General features: G+C 46.5%; 2 protein-coding genes and 2 long non-coding RNA genes across 10 annotated transcripts; 2 read left to right on the forward strand and 2 right to left on the reverse strand.

Moving 5' to 3' along the window:
* Positions 1-906: 906 nt before the first annotated feature.
* Positions 907-9,128, forward strand: lrrfip1b (leucine rich repeat (in FLII) interacting protein 1b). 6 transcript variants are annotated; one of them, XM_037476316.2, is made up of 19 exons: positions 907-1,503; positions 2,712-2,798; positions 3,086-3,103; positions 3,273-3,320; positions 4,400-4,471; positions 4,546-4,596; positions 4,867-4,938; positions 5,045-5,080; positions 5,162-5,287; positions 5,390-5,560; positions 5,632-5,724; positions 5,830-5,922; positions 6,066-6,158; positions 6,278-6,410; positions 6,846-6,895; positions 6,967-7,078; positions 7,334-7,413; positions 7,499-7,603; positions 7,685-9,128. In XM_037476316.2, exons 1-19 carry the CDS (start codon positions 1,414-1,416, stop codon positions 7,793-7,795), a joined length of 1,641 nt encoding a protein of 546 aa, XP_037332213.2. In that variant the 5' UTR covers positions 907-1,413; the 3' UTR covers positions 7,796-9,128. The 6 variants fall into 6 exon arrangements, with proteins under 6 accessions (XP_037332213.2, XP_037332239.2, XP_037332230.1 ...); XM_037476342.2 differs by having other exon boundaries at positions 4,400-4,444; positions 7,685-9,127; XM_037476333.2 differs by lacking the exons at positions 5,830-5,922; positions 6,066-6,158 and having other exon boundaries at positions 7,685-9,127.
* LOC119221383 (uncharacterized) lies at positions 1,929-5,484 on the reverse strand. Of its 2 annotated transcripts, XR_009955974.1 has the most exons (5): positions 5,356-5,484; positions 5,097-5,252; positions 4,453-4,648; positions 2,647-2,777; positions 1,929-2,553 (listed from the first exon to the last, which is right to left on the reverse strand). It is a non-coding gene; the product is annotated as an uncharacterized LOC119221383 (long non-coding RNA). The 2 variants fall into 2 exon arrangements; XR_009955973.1 differs by lacking the exon at positions 1,929-2,553 and having other exon boundaries at positions 2,626-2,777.
* A 2,952-nt stretch (positions 9,129-12,080) lies between the features above and the next one.
* LOC119220846 (E3 ubiquitin-protein ligase TRIM63-like) lies at positions 12,081-14,261 on the reverse strand. Its single transcript, XM_062561578.1, has 2 exons — positions 12,533-14,261; positions 12,081-12,499 (listed from the first exon to the last, which is right to left on the reverse strand). Exon 1 carries the CDS (start codon positions 13,582-13,584, stop codon positions 12,577-12,579), a length of 1,008 nt encoding a protein of 335 aa, XP_062417562.1. The 5' UTR covers positions 13,585-14,261; the 3' UTR covers positions 12,081-12,499; positions 12,533-12,576.
* Positions 14,262-18,936: 4,675 nt separating this feature from the next.
* Positions 18,937-19,666, forward strand: LOC134127025 (uncharacterized). Its single transcript, XR_009955975.1, has 2 exons — positions 18,937-19,134; positions 19,220-19,666. It is a non-coding gene; the product is annotated as an uncharacterized LOC134127025 (long non-coding RNA).
* Positions 19,667-19,737: the final 71 nt, after the last annotated feature.

Consider the following 19,737-nt stretch of genomic DNA (forward strand, 5'->3'; position numbering starts at 1 on the left):
GGATAATGGGACATTTGATCGACTTATTTGAACCACGTACGAGGAACAAGGTCCAGAAACTCAAAGTTCAACAGACGTCATTCTGCCGAATGATCAGATTGTGTTTCATGTTTTGCTTAAAATAAAAATAAAATAAAAATATCTGAATCGAAATTGGATTATATAAAAATTATATAAAAACAAGTCACATTTTGAACATTGACTAAAATAATGATGATAAAGTTATGTTGGAAAAAGATGTAATCTCTTTTCAAATTGAAAGAATAGTATTTATAGTATATATAGAAATCTTTGAACATTGTGAATGATTTTATATTGAAAATCAAAATTAAAGTCAAACAATTTACAAATTGAATTTGAATTATGGAAATTAAATCCTAAAATACATAATTGAAATGCTTTACTCTTATGTCTATTTAAGCTTGGCACCATTTAACTTTATTTATCAGCAGTTTATCAGTTTATGTTTCAGCATTGTTGATCACTACATAATCAATAATGAGTACTAATTCACATGAAGTAACGTTAGTAGAAACCCAATAGAAACGTCTTATATAGTTTCTATAAATATATGTATTGATGAACTTTAGATTATAAACTGCAAGATTATTGATTCGTATTATCTGATGTGTGATTTATTGAACAGTGTATTTAAAAGAATTGATCTGTATCTGTCAGTGTTTGGCTTTCAGGTCAATAAACTGATATGAACTCTGAGAGACAGAGTCATTGATCCTTTTGAATATCGTTCACACTCAGTAGGTTTTAATTTAATTCATTAAATATAAAGTAGGCGAGGAACAAAATAATGGATGACGGAATAATGGTCAGCTTTTACTTTGAAACTCATCCGGTTAGTGTCAAAATGCGTCTAGCTTGACAGCGAACATCCGGTGGTCCCAAGCTTTTATCCCTATCCGGATGTGACGCCCGGAAGCGGGCTGACGTTAGCTTAGCGCTAGCTAACCCGGGATGTACCGCGGACCAGCATCGGGAAAGACACCTCTTTAATCTGAAAACGCTTCTTATGACGTGTTTCCGCCTCTAATCGCCCGCTGGGGGTGCTTTTGGATTAAATGGGACCTCTGTGGATTATTCGGCCCCGCTAACAGCCGTAGGAACGATGGGGATTTAAGGCTATCGAACCGTGGGGACGGCTGGACGGCACCAGGAAAAGACCGCTTTTAAACCTCAAGCTGCTTCCGTCAGTGTGACCTCAGCTTTGGACCTGCTGCGTGACATCACACCTGCGGCAACACTTCGGCCCCCCGGGGAGACGCCCCCGGGTGATGGGACGTGATCTGCGGGCCGGAAGAGGACCGCGACCCGAGAGCCGCTGACTCCGCGCACCGGGAGCCGGCTCAGGCCTCGAGGCGCCCCGCTAGAGGACCGCTGTGCGGGTAGAGCCCCGCGATGGGGACCCAGGGAGCGGGCCGGAAGAGGGTCCCGAACCCGGGCAGGCTGACCGCGGAGGACGACGCGCTGAACGTGATCGCGCGAGAGGTGAGGCCGCTGATCGAGAGTCATCGATCCGATCATCGATCCGATCATCGGGTTAAACGCTGCAATTAGATCACTGTTAATGAAACCGCACCTTCTTCTAAAGATAACCAATCAATAATTAAACCAATACATTATGATCTATTTGTTATGAATCTGAATCACATTGATGATAAATAAAAGGGTAATAAACAATAATACTGATTTATTTCATTGGATTCTGTTTCGTTAGATGTAACCTTAATGTGTCCCTTTTCATGTGGATTATTTAGAAAATAGATCATTTATATATTTATAATTTATAATTGAATATTTCAGGTCATCGGTTGGGGGAAACAAAGCCTCTTTGTGTTCACTGTGTTGTTGTTGTTGTTGTTGTTGTCCTACATTCCAGAGCTAGAATGTGACCTTCTTCTTCTGTGGTGGCTGTTGTGACCTCTTTTAGTCATTTCACTGATTCCAAATGGACCAAAATATTTTATTTTGAAGTTCATGCAGGAAGTTATTTACTTAGAAACCAAAAGAAATCGAGCTGAAAGGATCATTAATTCATAAACAGAGAGAGGCATCACCTGATCTTAGAGCAGTTCACTGGTCATGTGACTGAGCAGGTACACAAACCGGTTGGTACACATTCAGTCACACACACACACACACACACACCCTGGAATGTTACTCTTAAAAAGCAGGATTTTTTATCCTGTGTGTGTGTGTGTGTGTGACCTCCATTATTAACAAACATTAATCTGCATCTCAACATGAGTCTGCCCCCCGCCCCAGGTGTGTCGTTGTCATGGTGACGGAGGGCGTGTCTTAGCTGTGACACAGGTTCCACATTCCTCAGCTGACTTTAATGGGTTCTATTAGTCGTGTTGGTTCTGTTCACCTGTAACACACCTGTGTACAAAGTGTTTGGGGCACAGCCTTCAGTTCTGAGAGGGTTCTAGAAGCTTGACGTCGCCGTGTGGCACGGACCTCGTTCCTGGAGAACACACCTGTTGGCCGTCACAGCCCATGATCACAGGTGCTGCCACTCAGGTGACGTTCAGGCTCCTGATTGGAGAAACCAGGCTTTACAACAGAGGAGGAATCTACCAAACACCCATTTCCAGACTTTAGTATGTGTGATTTCATGAATGTATATACTGTATTTGACGCCTGATGACATCATCAGAAGTGGAGCGTGTGTGACGGTGATGCGTGTGCGGCAGGCGGAGGCGCGGCTGGCGACCCGGCGAGCAGCGAGAGCCGAGGCCCGAGACATCCGGATGAAGGAGCTGGAGAGGCAACAGAAAGAGGTGAGCGGGCTCTTATTCTGAAAGGTGGCATCACATCCTGTCACCTGATCAGCGAAGAGGGTTCAGGTTCAAAACCCCCAAACCCGTGAAGGTGAGAACGAGGGCAGAGCTTCCGCTGGTCCTCTGGGGCCAAAAGCAAAAATACGATTAGACTTTAACTCTTTATTCTTTATGAATAATAAAAACTAGCGACTTGGAGAATGAAGCCGTTCTGTCCCTTTAGGGAGCCTCTGACTGACCTTTGACCTCTAACCGTCTCTCCTCTTGTCTCCTCCCGCCTGCTGTAGCTGTGTCACAGCCACAAGGTACAGCCACTCGTGCTCAGCGCTGTGCTTGTTTTATGACCTCTCAGAGCCCAGGCGGGTGGTGTTTCTGCCACACGAGACGCATAAAACCAGCACACCTCAAACTTTTCTCTTTTCTCTTTTCTCTAAGAAGTCTCATCTGTTCTCACATGTTCTCTTCTGCCTCCAGAAGTATTATGGGCTGGATAATAAGTGGGGTCATATTGAACAGTGGATGGTAGGATTCTTCTTCTTCTTCTTATTTCCCCTGCTGCTGGTGCATCATGGTCCGTAGTGTGTGTGTGTGTGTGTGTGTGCGCTGTCGTGTGTGTGTGTGTGTGTGTGTGTGTGTGTGTGTGTGTGTGTGTGTGTGTGTGTGTGTGTGTGTGTGTGTGTGTGTGTGTGTGTGTGTGTGTGTGTTGCACGCACTCAGACCGACACGCGGATTAACAGCCTGTGTAATCCATGTGATGAAGATGATGATGATGATGGTTTAATGCCCTTTCTGGTTCATTGTGTTCATAATTTATTTATTCAGGTCATTTATATTCTATACACTCATTTTATTTGATCCATAATGTTGGACATGATTTATTTTACTCTTCATATATGACGTGTTTTGAAGTCTTGTATGTTTATGCACACTGACGCTGTGGAAGGCGACGTTACAACTGGTCCGACGTCCTAAAGAAAAAACAAACTCAAATCGCTGATTTCAAAGTCTTTTCCAGCTGTTTACTGACGTCACGTTTAATGAAGAGACAGAATTTAATGTCCGTTTTACTGTTCACTAGTTTGGTTTAATTCAATTATTGAAATGAAAGGTCTTAAGTTGAGGTTCATTATTAGTGTAACGCTGCTTATGCTTCAATAGAAACAGTAAATAATGATAAAGTAGTGCCGCTCCTCGAGGTGCTGTCTGACAGGCTCTTACAGTGAATGGGCCCTGGGTGCTGTCTGACAGGCTCACACAGTGAATGGGCCCTGGGTGCTGTCTGACAGGCTCACACAGTGAATGGGCCCTGGGTGCTGTCTGACAGGCTCACACAGTGAATGGGCCCTGGGTGCTGTCTGACAGGCTCACACAGTGAATGGGCCCTGGGTGCTGTCTGACAGGCTCTTACAGTCAATGGGCCCTGGGTGCTGTCTGACAGGCTCTTACATTGAATGGGCCCTGGGTGCTGTCTGACAGGCTCTTACAGTGAATGGGCCCTGGGTGCTGTCTGACAGGCTCTTACAGTGAATGGGCCCTGGGTGCTGTCTGACATGCAGCAGCCGAATAGTAGAAGAGTGACCTTTGTTCTTGGTGGCTTTCAGGAGGACAGCGAGCGCTACTCTCGCCCCTCACGGAGACATGCATCGGTCTGTACCTGCTTTTCTTCTTCTCTGGTGTGTTTGTCCTCCTGTCTTCTTTCCGCTCCTTCTTCTTCGTTGGTTGTTGAACTGTAACTGTTGTTTTTCAGATGTCAGACGATGAAGAGAGGATGTCTGTGGGGAGCCGAGGGAGCCTCAGGGTGAGTGTGTGTAACTACACCAGGGACCGGATGTCAGCATCTTAAAAAGAACCTAAGATAGGGTTAGGACCCATGCTTTTATTGTGAACTGTCATGTGTAACCATAGTTACCAAGTAATGCCTCATTCTAAAGTTTCAATGAGTCTGGTTCAGTTTTCAGGTCACAAAACTGATCCTCCCTGCCTCCTCCTACCTTCTTTCCTTGTTCCTTCATTTCTTTCTTCCGCTCTTCCTCCCTCCTTCTCTATAATCCCCCCCCCCCCCCCCCAGCCCTCTGACTGCTTTCTGGGCTCCGGCTCTCGGGCCTCCTCTCGGGCCAGTTCAGCTCGTGCGAGCCCAGTGGTGAGCTGCTTCTTCTTCTTCTTCCTCCTCTCATTCTCCCCCTCATCAATAGGCTGTCTCCATGGTAACGGTGTGTGTGTGTGTGTGTGTGTGTGTGTGTGTGCAGGTGGAGGAGAAACCCGACAGAGACTTCGTGGACAAAGTGAGTCAACGCTCACTATGAATCGTTTTAAATTGATGGGCGTGTGATGTCATCAATGATGAGTCTGGCTCCTCCCCTCAGGGCTCTAGGACCGCCTCCACGCTCTCCGCCGCCACGCTGGCCTCTCTGGGCGGAGCTTCTTCTCGCAGAGGAAGCTGTGACACGTCCTTCTCTGTAGAGACGGAGGCGTCCATCAGAGACATGAAGGTACCACTTAATTTAATGTGATTATTATTATTAACAATGATAATGACTGTGCTCTGGACTCTCATAACTGTATATTGGTGTTATCTTCACTGTGGTGTTCAGGACTCTCTGGCCGAGTCAGAGGAGAAGTACCGCAAAGCGATGGTCTCCAACGCGCAGCTCCACAACGAGAAGTCCACTCTGATGTACGAGGTGGAGAACCTGAAGGCGGAGCTCGGCGACATGGAGGAGCTGCTGTGGGAGTCGCGGCGGCACTGTGACGACCGGAGCAAGGTGTGACATCATCAGATCAGATCAAAGGTCCTGGAAGGTAAAGCGGTCTGATGGTCCAACGTGTCCTTTAGGAGTTTGAACGCGAGCTTCAGGCCCACCGAGTCCTTCAGGTCCAGTTTAAAGAGATGGAAGAAGCTCTGAGACGGACCGACGAGATGCTGACGGTCAGTTCACCATCAATACTCACTTCTTGTCCTCTTCTCTCCTCTTCTGGTACTAACTCTGTATGACTCTTCCTCTTCCTCTTCCACTCACTCCTCCTTCTCCAGGAGGTGTCTGCCCTCCGGTTGAAGAGCAGTAGTTATTGTCAGGAGGTGTCTGACCTGAAGGAGGTTCTTGAGTGGAAAGAGAAGAAGATGGCGGTAGAGCACCGTGTTATTGATCACTCCTCCTCTTTCACTTCCTGTTTACCTTTCTTATTCGACTGAACTAATCCGTCTCCACCTGCTGCTCCTCTTCCTCCTTCCTCCTCCTCCTCCTCCTCCTCCTCCTCTGCCTCTCTCAGGCATTAGAGAGGCAGAGAGAAACCTCCGACATGGTTCGGATTGAGCGTGACCACCTCAGAGTCGATGTCATCGGCCTCAGAGACTTACTGAAGGTATCTGGCTGTGATGTCACAGAACCCTCCAATCAGATCGCGAGCCGATGGACCCAGTGACCCGAGGCAATGATTGATTGGTTGATCGATAAATGACTCACCAGTTTCCTCCCTGACAGAAACACGGAGTCGTCGTCCCTCCCGAGAACTCCACCAATGGGGAGAGGGGACAGGGCCAGGGCGTCGATGAGGTCACCGCTGACTCCGCCCCCCTCGAGGAGGCGCCACGCGGCGGCAGAGAGAGCGCGCTCGGTGAGGAGGTCGATCACATGGGCTTCATGTATCTGAAATAACATCATTATTACCAGCTTTGTTAAACATTTTATCTATTTGCATTCTTTCGTCTTGTGTCACATTTCAAAATAAAGTGTCACATTTCAAAATAAAATGCATGCTGTGCAACGTCACTTGGATTTGAATTGAATCAACAGACGTCTTGTTCTGAAAGCAGAGTGAGGTCGTTGGTTTGTGTCCGTCCTCCTTTAGAACCGTCCAGGTGGTTGGTGGACGGATGTCCTCCTCGTGGCCTTTCAGGGGGTCAAAGCCCCACAGTTTAGAAAAAAGGGGATTCAAAATTACAAAATGTTCTGCCTCTAGTGACTGATCTATTTGTGATATTGTCACGATGTCCTCCTGAAGCGTTGACCTCTGACCTTCAGCCTGAAATCAAACCTTCTCTTGTGGCAGAACTCCGGCTGCAGAAGCTGTTTGAAGAAAGGGAGACTTTACGGGATCAGGTGATGTTTCCTTCTGGGTCCATCAAGCTTCTGTTTGCAGAACGTCTTTCATTGATCATGTCCCTGTGAAGGTGAGACAGCTGACGTCTCAGCTGGACCGGAGACAGAAGAATGGGACGGACAAAGTCCAGAATTCAGAGGGGGACCATTTGGAGATTGACTCTCATCTTCTGGACGTACAGAGTGAGTGTCTTTGTCCTCATCCCAGCCTGTAGATGTCTTGTAGTGTCTTTGTCCTCATCCCAGCCTGTAGATGTCTTATAGTGTCTTTGTCCTCATCCCAGTCTGTAGATGTCTTATAGTGTCTTTGTCCTCATCCCAGTCTGTAGATGTCTTATAGTGTCTTTGTCCTCATCCCAGTCTGTAGATGTCTTATAGTGTCTTTGTCCTCATCCCAGCCTGTAGATGTCCTCTTTACGTCCTTCTCTTGTTTATTAGGAGACGCCAACAGACAAATCAGTGACCTGAAGTTCAAGCTGGTCAAATCTGAACAGGAAGTCACCACCCTGGAGCAGAATGTAGGTGGAGCTTCATGAACCACGATGACAAAGCTGTAACAAAGAGACGCGTCGTCCTTTAACGTTTCCTGCCACTGAAACGCAGGTGATCCGCCTGGAGGGTCAGGTGACCCGATACAAGTCGGCTTCAGAAAACGCAGAGAAGATCGAAGACGAGTTGAAGGCGGATAAGAGGAAGCTTCAGAGAGAGGTGCTGATTATTATTTATTAGAAGCCTACATTTCACCCAGAGAAACATCAATATTTAAATATGTCCTCCGTCTCACTGCAGCTCCGCTCGGCTCTGGACCGGATCGACGAGCTGGAGGTGAACAACAACCACCTGTGCAAACGTCTGGAGAAGATGAAGGCCACCCGCAGCGCCCTGCTGGCCCAGCAGTGACGAGCAGCGCTTGTTTTCCTCTGCATGCAGCGCCGGACGGGTGGAGATAGCTCCGTTTAAAACTAAACCTGCAGCAGACAACCTGACGTCAAGTTTGGAATCGATCAATTATTGAATATAAAGATTCGTCATCATCGAGGCAGAAGTTCATCTATGGAGCAAAGGGGAAATTCTAGCTTGTTGCCGCGGTAACGCTCTCCACACTCAGGCTTTAGTCAGTACGTCTCACTTAGAAACAACTTGAGATGAAGAACATCAAACCGCATTTCAACTATTAAAATATGATATTAGGAGGAATGTTACGCTGCATGAATCTGTATTTAAGTAAATCCGACACTGATTTTGTAAACTCCGCCCGCCTGGCGCTCCCAGGTGTGTTTAAACAATCGTTTGGCTTCTCCATTCATCTGAAACGTTTCACTACCTCCTGATGAACCGCCGCCAGCAGCTATTTATTTTTTTACTTCTGTTTATTTCTTTCATTCCTCAGTTTTTAAGGTTTCTTGTGGAACATTGTTTGTTTTTTCTTCTTTGGTCTGTTTTTTTTATCGTTGAGGTGGGCGGGGCCGGGCGGTAAGCTCCGCCCACCCGGTTTTTACGAGGTGTCTGGGTGATGGAAGGGGGCGTGGCCGGACCGTTTCTTGTACATATACATTCTGAGCTCTGAATATTGAACTTAATCTCTTCATGGCACTTGGGATGTAAAACACCAGCTTGTAACTGTGTGAAAATAATTGCAGAGTGAATGAATGAGTGAATGAACGTGTGAAGAGTTTGGATCTGGCTTGGAATCATCATCTAGTCTCTGGATCCAACTCGTAACCTGAAGTATCCCGTCGGGTTTGAATGTAACGTCAGGATCCATTGTGTGTCCTATTGATCAGGATGTGGGATCGAGGTGATGGAGGGGAATTAAAATCATGACACATCTGTTTTGTGTGAGATGAATAAAATGTTGAATATTAGATCACACGTTGGAGCCACAGACGGACAAATGGCTTTAAGTATAGAAACTTCTTTCTCCTTTAAGGAGCATCAACAAAAGCAAAAAGAAGGATGTTAGAACCTTGAAATCGAGTCGTTAGCTCGGAGGCTAACGGCCGCTATGAAGCAGGGCGGGACTTCCTGTCTCTGCCGGCGTCACCTGGGCGGACGACCAGCTTCACATCGGCGTCGTCTCGTGGACGTTGACACCGAGACGCCAGACTGACCGAGGTGTGGACGACCGGAAGCCGCTGACTCACCTGCGGCAGGTAAATCTGTTAAGGGCACAAAGATGGTGGATTGGGGGGAGGGTTCACTCCAAGTGGAAAATGCTGCACTAAATCTATAACCGATACATTTTTAAATTGAAGGATCTTTTCTGTACTTTATTTAATCTCAAGAACATATAATGTTACGTTGTGTTCGATTAATTCTACAGTTTGTAGTTTTCGTTTTATCTCTAAATTAAATTCAATGATTTCTTAAATTCTATTAAATTATCAAAATCTTCATTAAAAAATGTGGTGTTCCACTCGGTAAATTATCCTTTTTTCAATAATATTCTCATTTTAGGCTTTTGGTTATTTCACTCTTAACTAAATAAATGCTTTCATTTAAATTCGTACACTCGTAAAATACCTAAATGTGTGTTTTACCATCATTTCATTTCTTGCATTGATTAAAACAACTTCATCTAAAAATATGAATACACCTTTGTTTCATTACGAAGTAAACATTAAAGTGGGTCTAATTCATTCTTGGCAGAACTTCCCTAATCAATATTTATCATGTTTATAAGATGGTTTAATGTTTGACTGTTTTAAATTTTGCTGTTGATATGGTTACCGGGATGCGTCACTCATTAGTATTCACAAACACTTCATCCAGAGGAACACACTAAAGTACACAGAGGAGGTACTTCATGGAGGCATCTTCATCCAATGAGGAGAATGATCTCAACTCTTTCACAACAAATAGATACAAACCAGCCCAAAGAGTCTAATTGATACCAATGAATAGTTCTATTCTAATAATAGGATGCATTCTAATAATAGGATGCATTAGCTGATGTATCATATGAGTGTGTAGAGAACTAGGAGTTTTATTGTGTGTGTGACTCCGTATCAGTTTATATCTATTGATCATAATCAGACATTTGATCACGTTGATTAAGAGACAAATAAACCAACAGAACTTTACGAAGAGGACGACATGCAGCAGCTTTCCAGATGTTCTCCCCCAACAAAACACCCGTTTTTTTCAGGATCAGGAAACGTTTATTGCCGTCATATGTTGGACATAAATGGAAATTGTCTTGGCGGTTGGTGCATGACGGAAGACAATAATGACGACATAGTGCAGCAATAAGATAAAAATAAAAGTATAATAAAATATATGCTATGGGTTAGTACTGTGCGTTCTTCCTGAAGTCCACGACCATCTCCACTGTCTTCAGGGCGTTAAGCTCCAGGTTGTTCTCGCTGCACCACGTCACCAGGTGGTCAGACTCCCACCTGCAGGCGGACTCGTCCCCACCAGAGATCAGTCCAATGAGGGTGGTGTCATCAGCAAACAGGAGCTTGACGGACTGGTGACTGGAGGAGCAGCTGATGGTGTACAGGGAGAAGCCTTGGGAGGAACCGGTGCTGATGGACCGAGAGGCAGAGACGTGTTTCTACAGCTTCACGTGCTTTTGAAAAGTTCTCGCTCCTTCATCAATGAGGAAGAGAGCGGTGAACTAATCCAGCAGGTCAGAGGAACCGGAGCAGCTTCACGTTTTCAGATGTGTTGCTATGGTGATTTAAACAGCCTGATCTACGTCATCTCATCATGAAAGTTCTCCGGATACGAGGAACGGGGCTCAGTCCTTTACGCACCTTCATTCTGCAGCACTTCTTCTTCTGCTGCTTGTTTGTTTTTCTCTCCAAACAGAACTCCCTGACGCCCCCCCTGGAGGTGAAAATCGGTACTGCTGTGTGCAACAGGATTCTGATCCCATCAAACACCTTCAACAGCCCACCATCCGTGTTGTGGCCCTCACAAGGTGAGTGAAGCGATGTACGTCATCCATGCAGCAGCCCAGGGTCCAGCTGGGAGGTGTCTTCATGTCACTTTGGTTCCTCTCAGCTCAGCTGCTCCCACACAGCGAATTATTATCCACGTTTTATGAGGCCCGACACGTACATTTCATTTAAATTAAATTGTGTTATTGTGATTCCTGTTTTGATCGGATTTAGTACAAATTTGTACAAAATAAATTAAAAAAAGTAAAATGCAATTCCAGAATTTTTTAGAATGAAATAAGACTTTATTTCCAGTGTTCTTGCTCTATGCTTTTCGAGCCATTAATGAAACTGTCTGTGTATTCACATATTTATGTACATAAAATAATAAATTAATCCAGTGCTTTTGTTTGAAACTTTTCTCCCTAAAAGATTATATATATACAATTTTAATTTTACTGGTGTGCAGACTTTTTTATCCACTGTGAATTTAAATTCTATTCAATATAAATCGAATATATCTGTGGGAGCTATTATTTATTCTTAGATATAGTTTGTTTAATCCTGTGGGCACCTGGAGGTTACTTAAGGACATAGCCAGGTAGGACCAGCATGCACCTGGGTGACAAATAGTTTGTTACCAGTATGTGTTTGTTGCCGTCTTTAAAATGAAGTGATTCAAACAAAAGGAAGCGTGCGGCTCTTCGTTGGACAAATGGCCGCTGCAATATGTCAATGTCGTCGAGGATCCAGTTCTTCCGTCTAATAAAAGACCGGTTCTGGTTTCTGATCCACTTCGAGATCTCAGAGACACGTTGACACCTTCAAGTGAAATATCTGAGATGAACTTTGACCTTAGACGATGACTCAGCGCTCGCTCAGGTTTATTTTTAGCATTTAGAGGGATTATCTGTGTATTATAAATATTCATACTTTGGAATGCAAATCCAACCGGAGAATAGTGACTGATTATTTATTTAAAGTGCAAATACCAATACTGATGTTGCCACTAATGGTTTTCCTATTTGTTATAATTACTGTTCTCACTCCTTCTCACGTCCACAAAAAGACCCGACAGCATGCCTCAGTCCAGCTGGGTCACCCTCAGAAACATAACCCCCCCCCCCCCCCCCCCCCCATGTACAAAACCCTCTCTGGAACTATTCCCGTCCTCTCACCACTCAGAGGAAATAGCCTCCAGAAGTAAGGCGAGGCGTTCACTGACCCCGGTAAATATAGGAAAACGTGCGCAGCTAAATAGGGACCAGCAGAGTCTCTGAGGAAGGACACGGACAAAGTCACCGCTCAAATAAAACTTTATTCACACTTTGAGAGACACACTGAGAATATGAAGCTTCCACAATCAAGACAAAATAGAAAAGTATAAAAAGTCGAGTACAAAAACGTTCCTGAACGATTGCACGACTCCTCGAGTACCTGAAGTTACCTGAACCAGTCCTTCTTACTGGTCCAGTTCCATCATAGCCAGTCCTTCTTACTGGTCCAGTTCCATCATAGCCAGTCCTTCTTACTGGTCCAGTTCCATCATAGCCAGTCCTTCTTACTGGTCCAGTTCCCTCATAGCCAGTCCTTTTTACTGGTCCAGTTCCATCATAAACTGTCCTTCTTACTGGTCCAGTTCCATCATAAACTGTCCTTTTTACTGGTCCAGTTCCATCATAAACTGTCCTTCTTACTGGTCCAGTTCCATCATAAACTGTCCTTCTTACTGGTCCAGTTCCATCATAACCAGTCCTTTTTACTGGTCTTCCTCCATTCTGAAAAATCCTTCTCCTACTGGTCCTCCACGCCTGCCGTCCTGAAGTCCAAGCCAGCGAGCAGAAGCTCCGCCTCCTGGGTGTCCACGCTCAGGTGCTCCATGCTCTCGTAGCCCGGTTCCGGGCCCTGCGGCTGCCCCCCCCCCACGGCCTCCCGGGCCTCCTCCCGCAGCCGTCCGGCTGCCAGCAGGAACTCGGCGGCGCTGCTGGACCTCAGGTTCTCCTCCAGCTTCTCGCGCAGCCGGCCTCCGGCCTGCAGCTGCAGCCGGTAGCGCTCGGCGAGGCTTTTGAGCGAGGTCACCTTGCTCCGCTCCGCCTCGCCCACCCGCTCCACCAGCTGACCTTTGCGCTGCTCCAGCGTGGCGAACAGAAGGTCGAAGCTCTCGCCGAGCCGGCGCCGCTGCAGATCGCCGCTCTCCCGGATGCGCTCGCAGGCCTCATCCGCCGCCACCGCTGCCGCCGCCACTTGGGCATCCGCCGCGGCAAGCTGCTCCACGGCGGCGCGAAGCTCGCTCTTCTGCGCCTGGTAGATGGCGTGCAGCGGCGACACCTCGCAGTCCTTGTGCTGGCCGAACACCTTGCACATGGAGCAGGTGGGCGTGCTGCAGGTGACGCAGTAGATGTTGATGCGCTCGTCCTCGTGCTCGTCGCACATTGGCTCTTTGGCGTCCCGGTCCTTGGGGGGCGGGTCCTCACCGCCCTCGCCGCCTTGGCTCTCCCGCTGCTGCTTGTACATGTCGATAATGTTCTCCACCAGCAGGTTCCTCTGCAGGCCGTGCACGCCGTGCCGGTCCAGCACCACCTCGAAGCGGCAGGTGGGGCAGCGGAAGGTGCCGCCGGAGTAGCGGTAGAGGTTTTTGGACTCGTAGAGGTCGTTGGCGCAGCCGCGGCACAGGTTGTGCTGGCAGGGCAGGATGACCACGGGCTTGGTGAACATCTCCAGGCAGATGGGGCAGCTGAGCTGCGTCTCCAGGCTCTCCATTGCGCCAAGGCCGCGCACCACCTGACCTGTCTGGATGTCCATGGATCTTTTTCTGTGGGGTCTCTCCTGGTCTCTCCTGCTTTCTCCTGGTCTCTCTGGGTATCTCCTGCTTTCTCCTGGTCTCTCCTGGTATCTCCTGCTTTCTTCTGGTCTCTCTGGGTATCTCCTGCTTTCTTCTGGTCTCTCCGGGTCTCTCCTGCTTTCTTCTGGTCTCTCTGGGTATCTCCTGCTTTCTCCGGGTCTCTCCGGGTCTCTCCTGCTTTCTCCTGGTCTCTCCGGGTCTCTCCTGCTTTCTCCTGGTCTCTCCGGGTCTCTCCTGCTTTCTCCTGGTCTCTCCGGGTCTCTCCTGCTTTCTCCTGGTCTCTCCGGGTCTCTCCTGCTTTCTTCTGGTCTCTCTGGGTCTCTCCTGCTTTCTTCTGGTCTCTCTGGGTCTCTCCTGCTTTCTTCTGGTCTCTCTGGGTCTCTCCTGCTTTCTCCTGGTCTCTCCGGGTCTCTCCTGCTTTCTTCTGGTCTCTCCGGGTCTCTCCTGGTATCTCCTGCTTTCTTCTGGTCTCTCCGGGTCTCTCCTGGTATCTCCTGCTTTCTTCTGGTCTCTCCGGGTCTCTCCTGGTATCTCCTGCTTTCTTCTGGTCTCTCCGGGTCTCTCCTGGTATCTCCTGCTTTCTTCTGGTCTCTCCGGGTCTCTCCTGGTATCTCCTGCTTTCTTCTGGTCTCTCCTGGTCTTGTTACAATCTGTCGACGGGTGAAACTCCGATGGCCTTTATAGCCTGGAGAGGCTCCTGAAATAGATCTCCCAGCAGCCTCTGCTGCAGCTGCACATGCCATACTGTGGAATCCCCCCTGTAACACCGCCTGACCCCCCCCCCCCAGACTCAAACAACAAGTCTGTCTGGGTCACATGATTGATACAGTCATATTTATTGATATTTTAATTATTTTAATTTTAACTTTTAAACTCAAACAGCCGATTAAAAAGTTGCATCCAGGTGGCCAAAATGGTCAAGCAGAAGGTGAGATGGTGTGACCTTTGACCCCAAACTGCCCTGTGTGTGTGTGTGTTGCTTAACAGCAGCAGCTGAGTGTCAGTAAACAGGTTGAGCAACGAGCGAGTCCACAATGTCCCGAAAACACCTCAACATCAACAATACGGCCTCCCACAATGCACCTGGCTCGTGTGTTTACGTTACATACGTAACTCCAAAGCTTTTTCCGTCGATTCAGAGGACGCGTCTGATCCTGTGAGGCTCAGCGTGTCCCATCATGCAGTGTTTATGTATTCAGGATGGAGACAGGAAGCAAGAGTACGTACTAGAATCCATACTAATATCTACTAATTTAAACATTAAAGCACATGACGTCACAGCTTAGTTTATAAAAACACTGAAGTTACGTGACGTTGGTGACCAATGTCGTGTTTATATACACATTAGACGTGAAAGTTGCACCTTCTTGTTACTTGTTCTTCTGAGTTTGTATCTCCACGGTGGAAATGCACTTATTGTGAGTCGCTTTGGATAAAATGTGATGTAATGTAACTAACTGATCTTCGTTAGAACTCCGTCATGCTGAAATAATTGTAAAAAGTTCTCTCAGCCTAAAATGTATCATGATGCGGAAATGAAGCATATCTTCCTAAATTAAATGGATTAAGGCGATTACCTTCTCCATCTGCGTTTGAGGCGTTTTCGTCTTTCAAGGCTTTTACTGTCGAACGCAGCAGGTTGCTAGGCAACAGGAGCCGCAGAGGAAAAGCTTGGTTCAGCATATGCAGTCTCTAAAGGACCCGGCCCACGTAGACCAGAAGGCGGTTCCTCATGTGCATTCGGCCCACCAAAGACGCAGAGTTCAGAAGTTTGGGTTTCAAAGAGAAGACTTGACACTAAGATGATGCAGTTTCCCTCCTCAGCCACCGGGGGGGGGCTGCAGGTCTGATACCACAGTACAAGTACTAAGTACAAGTACTAAGATCTCACCTGTCCCAGCGTGTGCCACTCATCCTCAGGTGAATAAGTGGTCGAGATGCAGCGGGTCGGTTCCTCCCGGCATCAGAGTCCGGTGCACAGCAGTGTTCATTTTGGCAGCTATTTTTGATTTGGTCTTAGTCTTTAGATGAAAATGAATGTTTTAAAGTGTCATTTTAATCCTTCTTTTAGTTTTAGTCTTGTTTTCGTCGACGAAAAACAAATGACATTTTAGTCTAGTTGGAGTCACATTAAACTCTGTTCTTCCCTTCTCAGGCACCGAGACCCCCTGTGTTGTGTAGCTTACAGTACTTAGGTTGTGCATTAGATATCCTCCGCTGCTGGCTCCGGGTCTAACGGGACCACTCGTCACTGGTCCTACACCGGCTAGCTCACCTAAAATGAGGATGTAAACCCTTTCTCGCGGCGGCGGTAAGTAACACTCTTTTCATTTTATTCATATAAAATTCATCTTTTGGGGGGATTCTGTCATTCAGAACTCGGCATCACGGCTCCTTGATTATCCTGGTTTAGGATGGAGTCCAATCACCAAAGATCCTGCACTATTTCAATATTATACTGTGTGATAAATGTTTGTCAATTCGGGCCGAGTGTGTCCTGATTGAAGTGAAGTATAGAAGAGATAATCAGTTGGAACAGTTACCCTGAAACACTTGGGTACAGCAGGTGGAGGTGTGCACCTACTCAAGCTGATCAAATGAAAAGAAGTCGGGGCCCTCTTACCTTGGTTGTTGTTGTGATGAAGTCGATCTGTTGGTAGTTGAGGTGAGCGGTTGTGGACAGTAGGTGAGTCTGATACCTTGTATGTCAACACACACACACCTGATCCTCTCGATACACTTGGTTTATTGCTGTGTTTTGGTTTTGATGCTTGCAGAAGCTAGAGAAGCCATTTTGTTTAAGAAGACGTCAGGTTTTGTTCTGTTATCTTCGTTTTGATTGTTTGGCCTGACCACACCTGTCCATTCCTCCCCGACTCGCTGTAAAGAGTCACTAATAGAATGTGAAGCACTTAAATCTTCTTTATCGTTCTCCTCCCTTTGGTGCTTTGTGTTTGTTCATAGTTTGGTGGTTTAGTATCAGTCCCTCACCCTCCCCTGGGACAGTGTAAAATAGAGTAAACCGGTTGAACTGAATGTGATGCACTTTAAAACACCTTTAGAACTCTGTTTCAAAGACACGCAAAAACAAGAAGGTTATGACCACATTTTATTCAATATCATTGGCATTTGTTCTTAACTCTTTTCTCCCTCCGGTCATAAGAAAGGAATCTTTGGCACTATAATTGGACACAGGTGCACCTGAAGCACCTCAGGATGAAGAGCAGCTGCCTTTGAAAGAATGTGGTCAGGCAGGAGGACAGAAGCACCTGATGCTCACCTGAGTTCATGTGATGGACCACCAGATACCAGCAGATCATCTAAGAATAGAAGAATCAAGGTGAACACATCATCTCCTGTTCCTCACTCAAGTTTACATCAAATTCAACAGGAATACGAGTAACAAAGTGCACCGTTTGAAATCAACAATGAAACCCTACCCACAATGCAATGCAGCAACAACAGATTTGAATAAATACAGAAACTCAACTTCATTAATAGGATCCACTAATTGAACTCTGCATTAGCACCAAAACTAGAGAACATTTCTGAATTGTTTGGGGGGATGTGTTTCCTTACACCAGAGATTCACAAAGCGAGGTTCCCCCGAGAGGAAAAATGTAATGGCGGTCAGTTTTTTTAAGTGGGATTTTTCCATTGACATATATAAAAGCCTTTTTCCATACAATAAAAAAGCATGAACAGTAAACATTTCCTTTGTAATCGCTTTTATTTTAAATATAAAAACTATAATTTATTATGAAGAAGACAGCTGCTGTCTTATGATACAGTTGTTAAAGAGAGAGTGAGGATGTAGAGGATTTGGAGGCAACAGAGACGCAGAGAACAGAGACAGAAAACGAGAGTCAGAAGATGCACGGGAGGAAACCCAAGAGGAGGGTAGGAGATGCCAGAAAAGAAGTGATGAGGGTGAACACCAGATGGGGAAAAAAAGAAGAAAATATGATGACAATTATCTGGGTCTGGGCTTCACTTGGATCGGCGATACAGATTGTCTGAAGCCTCAGTGCGTGTTGTGCAGTGAAGTTCTAGCAAACAGCTGTCTGAAGCCATCTTATCCCCGTCGTCACGTGCACACGAAACATGGCCATTTAAGTCAAAAGCCCCGTACATTTTTAAAGCAAAATTGGAGGAGTTGCAGAAAATTCCCCCAAAAATGCAGTTTCATTCATGCATTGGGTCTACAAAAGACGCATTACGGGCTTCGTATGTGCTCAGGTGGAGAGGAGGGAGAAAGGGGCCGCACACAATCGCCGAAGACTTGTGTTTGCCAGCGGCCAAAGAAATGGTGGAGTGTAAGATTGGAGTGTGAGATGATTCCTGTGTGTGGCGCCGCATTGATGCTGTCTGAAGACATCCTGGCTGTACTACTCAGCCGTGTGAAGAAAAGGGAGTTTTACTCTCAAGTAGACAAGTCTACAGATGTTTCAAATCTGGCCAATCTTCTGTATGTCCGTTTTGAAGGATCGGTACAAGAAGATCTTTTTGTTCTGTCGGCCCCGAACAACAGGACAGGAAACCTTATGAGGACCTTATGAGGACCAATGGCATCGACAGGGAGCGCTGTGTGTGGTCAAAATCAATGACGGGGAAACACACGGGGCTTGTAGCTCGTATTAGGAGAGTCTGCCCATCCATCAGCTGGTTACACTGCAGCATTCACAGAGAGGCCCTCGCAGCCAAAAACATGCCAGCAGTCCAACTGGTGAACTTCATTAAAGCGCGTCCGCTAAATTCACGAATATTCACGCTGTCGTGCAATGAGATGGGCAGCGAACACAAATCACTGCTGCTGTCCCGCAGCAAAGTGCTGACAAGGCTCTTTGAACTCCGGCACGAATTGCAGCAGTTTTTTGAGGGGAATCCGTTTCATTTGGCCTCCAGTTTGCATGACGAAGATTTTCTGAAAAGGCTCGCCTATCTAGCAGACATCTTCTCAGCTCTGAATGAACTCAATCAGTCTGCAGGGAGTCAGGGTAACTGTGTTCAACGCACAAGACAGGATTGAGGGCTTGATGAAGACGCTACGGTTCTGGGCGAGTTGTGTGAGTGGGAACACACACCTGTGTTTCCCTGCGCTTCACGAGTTCTTGGGGGAAAATGACGTGCACCTGGGTGAGCGTGTAAAAAGTCCTCAAACCAACTCGCCGCGCAGCTACGGAAACACTTTCCACCTGTGGACACATCTGGCTCTTGGATTCGTCCCACAGCTGTGGTTTCACGAGCAGGAGCAGCTGATTGAGCTGCAGTTACCGTTCAAACGAAAGCCACTCGTGGACTTTTGGACCGAGTCACTGACGTCGTGCACAGTCTTGGCAAAGCAGGCCCTGAGAGTTTTGATGCCCTTCGCCACGAGGCTGGTTTCTCTGCTGTGGCAGCAGTTAAAACTAAACCTCAGCAAAGACTGGATGCTGTTGAGAAGGAATTGAGGCGCCAAACTTTGAAGAGCTTTGTGCCCAGATGCAAGCCCACCCGTCGCATTAAGATGGGTAAGTATTTGATATTATTGCTACACATATAGGCCTATTGGGAATACTAAGACACCCCCCTTCCTCTCTCTCTCTCTTGCTGCAGGCTGAGCGACTTTTGCACTAGACTTAAAAAGTTCAAGATGGATCCTCTTTTCATTTATTTTATGTTTGAGCCGCTCTTTGTTACTTAATCATGTTGTGGATCGTGTGTAGGCTCATTTCATTGTCGCATGTGAAAAGTTTGCGGTTGATCCTCGTTTTTATTTATTTGATCTATTTCGGAACCTATTCTTTTTAATGTTGTGGATCGTTTGTAATTCATTGCAGTTTAATTCAATGTACTGTCATTCTAATTTCCATAACCGTTGTGTTATGATGATGATGATGATGATGCTATAGGTCCATCGGTCATTTAACAGGCCGAGCCCATTGCTGCAATGCTTTTTGTTCCTGAGCCTGTGTTGATGTTGTTATTGTCATGCGTGTTCTGGTTATTTGCGCATGTTTAAACACGAGTCTTTATATGACGATAAAATAAAGTTTTGTTGCGTTTTTTTTAAAGTGTGAATTGGGGGTGCGCCAACCCGGGTGGGACATGGAAGGGGGTGTGCAGGGAAAAAG

Source organism: Pungitius pungitius, chromosome 3 (genome assembly GCF_949316345.1).
Source record: "Pungitius pungitius chromosome 3, fPunPun2.1, whole genome shotgun sequence".
NCBI classification, from domain to species: domain Eukaryota; kingdom Metazoa; phylum Chordata; class Actinopteri; order Perciformes; family Gasterosteidae; genus Pungitius; species Pungitius pungitius.